The sequence below is a fragment of the Charadrius vociferus genome, unplaced genomic scaffold (assembly GCF_000708025.1).
Source record: "Charadrius vociferus isolate BGI_N301 unplaced genomic scaffold, ASM70802v2 scaffold138, whole genome shotgun sequence".
Taxonomy (NCBI): Eukaryota; Metazoa; Chordata; class Aves; order Charadriiformes; family Charadriidae; genus Charadrius; species Charadrius vociferus.
The window spans coordinates 145,964-155,739 of record NW_009649728.1 but is presented as its reverse complement, the minus strand read 5'-3'; the positions used below and the strand labels follow the sequence as shown (position 1 = coordinate 155,739).

At 58.6% G+C, this 9,776-nt stretch overlaps 1 protein-coding gene across 1 annotated transcript in view; it reads left to right on the top strand.

Annotated features, from left to right (window-relative positions):
* Window positions 1-5,887: 5,887 nt before the first annotated feature.
* The window catches only part of LOC104291587 (sodium- and chloride-dependent glycine transporter 2-like), a 29,233-nt gene continuing 25,344 nt past the window's right edge, over window positions 5,888-9,776 (top strand). The window contains exon 1 of the mRNA XM_009890840.1: window positions 5,888-5,953. Coding sequence (XP_009889142.1) covers window positions 5,888-5,953 — 66 coding nt within the window. The remainder of the gene's footprint in view (window positions 5,954-9,776) is intronic.

The window sequence follows — 9,776 nt, the reverse complement described above, 5'->3', positions numbered from 1 at the left end:
GAGGCGGCGCCGCAGCCCCCTCTGTGCCCTTGCCCCACACAGAACGACACCGCCCGGGGGCAGAGGCCCGTCCGGGCACGGCGGCCTGTGCGCCCAGCCCGGGCCTTCCCCTGAGGAGGCTGGCGCAGGGGGCAGGGAGGGGAGTTGGCGCCCCGTGAAGAGAATCACTGAAGCGTAGGTGGAGCTCAGCCAGTCCAACCGCTGCCAGAGCAGGGCCGCCCAGAGCAGGGTGTGCAGCGATGCGTCCAGGCGGGTCTGGAATATCTCCAGAGAAGGTGACTCCGCACCTCTCAGGGCAGCCTGTGCCAGTGCTCCGCCATCCTCACAGCAAAGGAGTTTTTCCTCATGTTCAGATGGAATTTCCCGTGTTCCAGTTTGTGCCCGTTGCCCCTTGTCCTGTCGCTGGGCACCGCTGAAAAGAGTGACCCCATCCTGCCACCCGCCCTTCAGATATTGATCAGCGTTGAGGAGATCCCCCTCAGTCTTCTCCTCTCCAGACTGAACAGCCCCACGTCCCTCAGCCTTTCCTCAGCAGAGAGATGCTCCACTCCCCTCAGCATCTCCGTAGCCCTTTGCTGGACCCTCTCCAGCAGTTCCCAGTCCTTCTTGACCCGGGGAGCCCCGAACTGGACACAGCGCTCCAGATGTGGCCTCCCCAGGGCAGAGCAGAGGGGGAGGATGGCCTCCCTCCACCTGCTGGCCACGCTCTTTGTAATGCACCCCAGGAGACCTCTTGGCCACAAGGGCACATTGCTGGCTCGTGGGCAACTTGTGGTGCAGAAAGGCCCCCAGGAGACACACAGCCCCTGGAGGGCTCTGAAGGCTGGGACTGGGGCACACTGAGCCGCCATCCTCGGCCAAGGTGGTGGGTGCCCGAGCTGAGGGTGACATGAAGGGTGCACATCCCACCTTTGAGGTTCTCAAAAAAGCCCATGATTACCCGTAAAACGTCAGGACTGACATGCCTATGAGGGGTCACCCTTCCCCTGTGCTTCGAGAGGGTGAGCTCCTTCCATGCCCCCATGGGCAACCACCGTCTTCTTCTGCAGCCCTTTCTCCTCACAGTGGCAGGGCAAGTGGCTGGGACCTTGGGCAGGGCTCACGGGCCACAGCACCCAAAGCTCCAGTGAGGTTTTTGCACATAATGCAACCCAAAATGTCAGTCGTTCCTCTGCTAACCAGCTCTGAGTGTCTTGGAAACCAGCAGCCGACCAGCAGCATGTGAGTCTGAAATGGCGTGATCATATCTTGTGTTTATCGTTTACAGCATCTTCCTTTTCTGCACAGAGCCTGTCAAGTGCCTCTTCCCCCCACGGAGCGCACCCGCCCGCAGGGGACGATGCTGAGCAGCTTCGCACCGCACCGCCTGGTCGCTGCGAGTGGGAAACGGGAAGCCGAGGCAAATACAGCACCGCAACGGAAACTTCAGGTTTTGCACCCTGAAGAGTATAATCATCCAGCGTGCAAGTTACCCTTCGGCTGAGGATAGTCCTGTGAGCCTCAGAAAGAGATCCCGGGAGTTTTGGTGGCACAAGGTGGCGGGAAGTTCAGTTACTTATTTCTTCACTGTGTCACTTCCCCCATGAGGGTGTTGATTCCATTCAGTCAGAGCAAAAACAGCAATTACCTACTCCTCGGCACCAGGGTGTGCTTTGAAGGTGCCCAGTGCACCGGCAGGTCAGCCCGATCCCGCACAGCTTGGGCGAGCCAAGCAGGAGCGCTGCACAGACACCGGCTGCCCAAAGAGCTCCCGCCTCAAAGATGTGACACGGAAATCTTGGAACTGATCAGGAAATGGGAATAAATTCGGGGCCGTTCCTCTACTTTACTGGAAAAAGGCCTGCAGAAGGAAAAGGCATGGCATTTTGATCCTTTTGAAGCATGAGCTGTGCTCACGGATCTTTGCCCTCGAGTTCTTCTACTTTGTGTTTTATTCACTGTTTTTTGAAAAAACAGTAGTAGGTGGAGCAGTTGTTTCATTTTGTGAGGATGTCGTGGGTTAAACTGCTGCAGAGAAAAAACGGCCTCCTCCCCTCCAGCATGGCTGTGGCAAGATCAGAATGACCAAGATAAACCCAACTCTTTAGAGAGGTGACTTTTGGAAGGAAATGTACCAACGAAAAACAAACTTCCTGAGGCTGTGCAATACTTTACCTCCACCCAGCTCCGAGACAGCTGTGGCTGGAGTGGGGCATCTGTGCTAACAGGTTCCTGTTGTTACTCCTTTGCTGATTTCCACAGTGAAAGTTCCTCTGTCTGAACCAGCTGCTTCATTCAAACTCTCAGAGCCACAGGCACGTGCAGCCGGCACCTTGGCTGCACAAGGGCTTTGAGCCTTTCCCAGCTAGGAGAGAAGCTCTGAGCTGGGAAAGCACTCAAAACCAGACCAGGGTTGCTTCAATACCTTATATTCACACACTGTGGAGCCACAAAACAAAGAATCTGATCCTGCCACCGATAAAGGGGGCAGACGTACCAAGGAAACCGTGGCTCCCGCCTCTTGCCCAAGGGCTCTTCTCTTACCTAGTGTGAAGGGAGCTGGGAGCCTGCGTGTGTCCCCACTGTCCTGGCATGCTCTGCAGGGAACCCAGGATGCCGGACCAGCAGAGAGCTGCAGAGGTTTGCATCTTCTCTCACTGACTGGAGAAGAGAAGGCTGAGGGGAGACCTTATTACTACTTACAAATATCTAAAGGGTGGGTTGCAGGAGGATGGAGCCACACTCTTCTCGGTGGTTCCCAGGGATAGGATGAGGGGCAATGGGTGCAAGTTGGAACATAGGAAGTTCCGTTCCAACACACGGAAAAACTTCTTTACAGTTCAGGTGACAGAGCAGTGGCACAGGCTGCCCAGGGAGGGGGGGGAGTCCCTTCTCTGGAGGGTTTCAAGACCCGCCTGGATGCAGTCCTGAGCGATGTGCTCTGGGCAGTCCTGCTTTAGCAGGGGAGTGGGGTGGGTGAGCTCTAGAGGGCCCTTCCAGCTCTGAAAATTCTGTGATTCTGTGATTCTGTGACATGCTATGTGATGTCCCGATGCTGACCCCTCTTCTCACTTTCAGCAGGCAGCAGAGTTCCAAAGCAGCCATTGATGATGGTGATGATTATGTATCTGACTAATCTGACTATGTAGCTGGGAAAGCTGAGCAAGTCTTGAGTTCACATCTTCCCTTTGGAGGAGGGGATTCACGCTGGTGCTCCCCATCACCCAAGAAGCACTGTCCCTGGCAGGCTGCAAGTGTCCTCAGGAGGGAGGCTCCCTCTGGTTCTCCTGATGAAGATCTGGTTTTCCTAGTCTTGCTGGCTTGTGCTGCGTGCTTGTAGGTCACTATTGGACTGGACCCTGAGAAGACTCATCCTGAGTCAGATAGTCAGATTAGTCAGATACATAATCATCGCCATCATCAATGGCTGCTTTGGAACTCTGTTCCCTGCTGAAAGTGAGAAGAGGGGTCAGCATCGGGATCATCTTGGTAGTGCTGCAGTGCCAGGCTGCCCAGCTGGCAGCACTCCAGGTGCAAGTGGAGAGCTGTCGGGCTTGAGGAACATTTCTGGCCAAAGCAGGGCAAGCTGTGAGACTGAAGAGGAGGAGGCCTCGAGTCATGGACTGAGCTGCACAGAGGTATCTTAATCCTGCTAGGGACAAAGACCTGGGCTGCTCTGTGACTCTGGCTCTGGGGGCCCCTAGGCTGCAGTTGGAGTTGTGAGTATCTTAGGTATCTTGGGAGTTTCTTACAGGATCCAGCCTGTGAGGAGACAATATGGATTGAAGAGTCTAATCCTCTACCTCCTGGTTGTTTTGTGCATCATAGCATGCTATGCTAATTCCCCGACTGATTGCTGGTCTCTCAGTTGCCCTGGGGCAACTGTTTGCAAAGCTGTACCAAAACAAGACCACCAAAATTACCCAAGTTAAAAATACTTCTTCCATTTCCTTCTTTTGGGTGGAATTATAGTTAATTCCTTGACCCAGAAACATCTGTAGAAATGCTGTTGGTTTGAAGAGACTGCTTGATTCTGATTGTCTCTCTCACAAGCTCTAGGACTTTGCACTGCCCCGGGAGTAGAGCAGCATTCTGGCAGATGGCGTGAGATGAAGGCGACCACAGTCACCAAGCAGAATGACTCTTTCTTCCTTTGGTTTCCTCCCATCACAAGCTTCCTTTTTGCTCCTGACTTAGATTCGATTGCAGTCACCCCACAAAGACTATACAGGCTTTCAGAGGGGGTCGCCAGCTTAGTCGATCACTGGACAATTCGTGACCCATTCACAGAATCACAGAATGGTCAGAGTTGGAAGGGACCTCTGGAGATCATCTAGTCCACCCCCCCTGCCAGAGCAGGGTCACCTACAACAGGTTGCAGAGGACGGTGTCCAGGCGGGTTTGGAATGTCTCCAGAGTGGGAGACTCCCCCACCTCTCTGGGCAGCCTGTGCCACTGCTCCACTACCCTCAGAGTAAAGAAGTTCCTCCTCATGTTAAGATGGAACTTCCTATGTTCAAGCTTGTGCCCGTTACCCCTCGTCCTGTCACTGGGTGCCACTGAAAAAAGACTGCTCCCATCCCCCTGGCACCTCCCTTGAAGTATTTGTAAGCGTTAATTCCCATCCTGCAAAAGTGTTGTGGGTTGAAAAGAGTTGATTCTACTGAATCTGTATTTGAAATCTGTCGCTTTCTGCAACTCTCCCTGCTTGGGGGGGATTGTCCTGGTTCAAGGGGTATTTCCTTCTTCTGAGGAACCTGCTCCGTTCAGAGGTTAGAAACAGCTGGCTCCAGGTGCAGTAGTGTGATGGCAGTGGCCAAAGGGAGGCAGGCCAGCACATCAGCCATGATAAAAAGCGTACGTAATACTGAGAGACAGACAGAAGCTGGTGTGCAGCAGAGGATGAGGGATCTAACCCAGCGTCCCCTGGAAGATGCAGAGAAAAGGAGGCGGAAATGCTAACAAGAGCAGAGGATGACTCAGTGGCTGGAACGGGGGAACTGCGGGAGAAATACTGACTCTTTCATGGGTGGATCACAGTTTTAGGCTGAGCTCTTTCAGCAGCTGCTACTACTGCTGACGCTGAGCCTGTGCGAAGGCGGCAGCAGTCTGTCTCCCAGAGAACCCTATTTCTGCTCCTTATTTGGCTGCCTGGTTTTCCCAGCAAACGGGCAAGGAGAACACAGGCACTAACTGTGAAAACAGGGTGACAATAATGGGTGTTTTGGGGGATGCGGCCATCAAGGATAACCTGGGAAGGGAGGTGGAGCCGTTCCTGAAGCTGCTCCTTCCTTCGCCTTGGACACTGTTCAGCTTGGAGGGGACAGCGGTCCCCTCTGCATCCCTTTGTACCACTCCCCCCTCTTCCTCATGCCTCCGTGCCTGCTGGCCTGCAGCACTGGGTGTCAGCTTGGCACCGTTGTCTGCCTCCTCGCACTGCTCTGCAGCGGGATGGGAAATCGGCCGCCTTGCCAGTGCCACGGCACCGGGGCTGCTCCTGCAGCGTGGCTCAGCCACGGGCGTCCGGGGAGGCCAGCACGAAACCACGTCCCAGCAGGGGCTTGGTGCTGAGAGGGGCCACCCTGCACACCCTGCACACCCTGCACACCTTGCACCGTGCTCTGGGTGAGCAACGGGTACCGTCTCACCGCGCTTGAGCGCAGCCCCGTCCCCAGACCTCGTACTGAGCCGGCAGTGATGCCTCTGGTCCCTCCTGGCTGCTATAAACAAGCGGGATGAGCCGTTTGCAAGGGGGGCTGTGGAGGCTGTGGGCTCTGGGGGTGCTCACGGGGGACCCCGTCGCAGCAGATCCCGCACCCCGGGCCCGGGCAAGCCGGGGCGGAGCTGCACCTGGCGCAGGTGAGCCGAGCGCGGCCGTCCCTCCCTCCCTCCCGCCGCCCAGCAGGAAATGCCGTGCACCGGGCACCTCGACACGCCGGGGGCCCCGGCCCCTGCCACGCCACCGGAGCCCACGGTAGGACCGGGGGGCCCTGAGGGGACGTGTCTGCGCTGCCCTGTGCTGCTGCCGGTGCTGGGGACGCACGGGGTGCAGGTCACCCTCCACAGCCCCCTTGCAGCTGGCCCCGCTGGGAACCCCCCCAGTGAGCCACGGTTGGGGTGGGAGCAGCACCGGGGGTGTCTGGATCCTGCAGGGGTTTCGGCAGATCGTTGTCCCTTAGCCACCCACGTGCCCAGGTGATGGCCAGCCTTTGGGTCTCAGCCCGGCTCGGTTCCTCTTGCAATCCCTCCGCTGTGGAGCAGTGCCTTTTCTCCATCCCTGGCGGGTGGACACCTCCTTGCAGTATTCCCCCATGGCTGCAGTTTGGTGGAGCTGCCGTGTGCCCACGGGCATGGGGCAGAGCTCCCACCCATCCGGAGCACTCCGGGGAGGCTGTGCCCGGCAAGGCCGGCTCTCCTCTGGAGGGAAGGTGGGGCTGATGCTTTTCGGAGCATCGCTGCGAGGGGCTGAAGGGACCCCACTGCTCACCCTTGTGTCGGGGCTGCAGGTCGCTGCTGGGGTGAGGGGTGGCCAGGGGCAAGTGGGGGTCTGTTGGGTGCAGGCTGGTGCCCGTGGGCTTGCACAGGCAAATTTCCTTCTGGGGGACGGAGAGTATGGGACAGGCAAGCAGAGGGGGTCACAGCTCCCAGGTAACCCCAGGCAGCCTGGAGCACATGAATGGTGGGGGAGATGGGGGCTGCTCAGCGCCTGCGGTCTGCCGTCGGGGCTTCAGCCCTCTGGTCCTGCTGCAGCGCAAGACATGGGGGCACGGGACAGGACAGGGCTTGGTCACAGGGACTGCACTGGGTGCTCTGGGCTGAGACTGGCTGGGCTGGAGCCCTGGTGTCCTGCTGCGCCGTCTCCCTGTGGTGAGCAGGAAGCGAGGCGTGGGGCCGTGGTGCTTGCACAGCCCTGCTGCCGGCTGCGGAGAAGGTAGCCAAGCACTGCTCTTCCTCAGCCCCCTTCTGCCTCTCCTTCCTGAGACGCCCCGATCAGGTGTGCCGGCGTTTGGGGTGGCGGGGAGCAGGTCCTGCTGAGCCAGCGGGGCTGGATGGGCTGTTCAGGGAATTTCCATCCGCAGCTCTGGTACCTATAAAGCGTGACTGGAAATGGATGGGGGTGATAACGGCATTAATTGCCCCATGGCTGGGACGTGGGCGCTGCGGGTGCCTGTACAAGGCAGAAGGTCAAGAGCAGCACCCTGGGGCATGAGACTTGCCCAGGAAGCCCTTGATCATCCCGTGGCAAGTTTCTTGCATCCCCTGGTGGCATTTTAATTCCCTGTCCATCCTCGCTGAGCTCCCCAGGGAAGGTGCCGCACATTTATCACTTCCTACGTTCAAAGCAGCAGGGAGGCATGCGGTGTGGCCCCTCTTTGTAAGCAGTTATGACCACCTTTCCATTGCTCTGGGCTGGTAGTGCGAAGCCCCAGGGGTGGCAGATGGCTGCCAGGGGCGCAGGGCACCCGTATGACAGCTTGCCAGGCTCAGCAGGACTTGCTAGGTTTGCGCTGGCCCTGCTGTGCCCGGGCTGGCTCCTGTAAACACAGCGGGCATCCCTGCGCTGTGCTTCCCGGCCAGTTCTGGAGGACAGACAGCTTTGATGCGGTGCCAGATGTGAGTCAGTGCCCTCTCGGCTGATGGCACAGTTGATCTGCACCTTGTTTCAACGTCCCACAGATAACCGAGAGCTGGTGCCTTGCAGGAAGGCGCGTGGTGAGGCTCGCCCTGGTTTCTGGAGTAAACAAGCTCATGTGGGTGCTGGCACTCCCGGGCTGTGATCCCCTTGGATCAGGTGCCTGGAGGGAGCTGTGCTGCGCCCGCAGACTTTGCACAAGAGCAGACGTCTCGGTGTCCCAGGGCTGCATGCGGCCGAGAAACTGTTGCCTCTGAACAGCCCCAAAATGCCCGTATCTTGGGGACCTGGGAGAGCCGCCCTCAGCAGTGCATGCCCTGTTGAGCCTGGCCGGTGCTCCTGACTGCCGCAAGGCACGTCTCCTGCCCACCACCCTGGGAGAACGGGATGGCGCTGGGGAATGTGCTGGATTTCAGGGTTTCTGGAGCCGCTGGAGACAGAAGAGATGGAGGAACACTTTCCACATGGCTGGGCTTTGCAAATTGCTTTCCTGATGACCCATCCTGTTGCTTAGGAAGGGGTGTGTGAGCAGAGGAATAAGACGCTATGCAGGACGAGTAAACACTGGATCAGCCCCCTCAAGCCTGGGCAGGCACACTGCAGCACGGAGGGTATTTTTATTTAGTTCAAAACTGGACCCTTTTCTAGAATAAACCCTCCTGCTCTGGTGGGAGTGAGGCCTGGGCAGTCCAGCCTTTGGCTTGGGTGGCACATGAGGTCAGGTCTGATCTCAGCAGCCCCGTCTGGCTTTGTGGTCTGTGAATCATAGCGCTGCTTCGTCATGAGCGACATGCCTCTGCCTTGAGTGATGCTTCCCCTGCGGGGTCCCGCAGGTGGGGGAAACTGAGTCACAGCAGCGCTGGGCTTGCCGGCTGCAGGGCTGGGGTGAGCCACACGCTCCTGAGGCCCCACGTGCCATCCCCTACGGGCTGCACGCTGCTGGGCTGCGAACGACCGTTTGCATCTATTGCGACAGTGATACTGAAAGAAATTCCCCACGCAACATCATTTTCAAGTACCATCACACTGCTTGACCACCACCCCAGGCCAGGGGCTGGGGAGGGACCCCTCGCTCTCTTGCGCATCTTCTTCTCCCCTGCCACTCCGACCGTGCTGGGTCGGGATCCATCCCGGGGAGACCGGGGAAAGCTGCAGCCCAGGTGGCAGAGGGGACCTCCAGGGAAGGACTGTGTGGCTGGAGCAGCCTCTGCGGGCTGATAGGGGGGGTCCCTCCATCCTTCCCAGGGTGGCAGGACCTGTGCCTAAGGAGGCTGTTGCTGGCGGACGGGATCGCAGCCCCGAACCCTGCCGGGACCTTGCAGCTCCCTGTGGTGCTGCTGGCCGTGCCCTGGGAGCAGAGCAGCTGTCCTGCAGCCTCTATGGGCTCCGGGGCCCCGACAAGCCGCTGGCATTAACTCATGATAACAAATGAGGCACAGTATCCCCATTCCCTCTCTCCCCGCCACGCTCATTCTACCTTCAGCAGAGGTGCCAGCGGTGCCGGAGCGTGGGGTCCAGGGCTAGTGAGAGGTGCCCTGCTTGTCCCTTGCCCCTGCCCACACCAAGCGATGGTCTGCGCAGTGCGTACAGCACCGGCTCTCTTCTCCTTGTGTTCAGCACCGCTTTGCCTTGGTGCAGCGTGAGCCGATGGCTCCAGCCCTTACTCACGGGTCCAGCATGTGGGCAGGACCCCAGCAAAGGTGGTGGCCTGAGATGCCCCGCTGGCCTCCGAGGAGCTGGGCAGGAGGGCTTTGATGAGTGATGCATCAAGCAGTGGCAGGCACCCCTGCACCCAGCCTTGTCTGCCCGGCACAGGGGTGGGTTCCGGGGTGCCAATCCTGGCAGTCCCTTCGTTTAGATAGCCCTGGGTGCAGAAGACAGAGCAGAGATGGAATCCCATCACAGGGGGTGGGGTGGGTGAATGCCAGCTGCTGACTTCCATCCTATGGGAGGATCTGCTGGGTCAAATGTGCGGAGGGTGTTTGGGTTGGGGTCTGCCCAGACGTGTTCCCGGCTCCTGCGGCCTGGGGATGACCATGGAGCTCTGGGCCAGCCAGAGCCTCCCACGTCCCACAGCACCGGCCACCACGGGCTCCTGCTGGGCAGGCTTCAGGGAAACCCCCAAAGCCCTTTTGGGAACCAGAAACCTTTTCAGCAAGAGCCT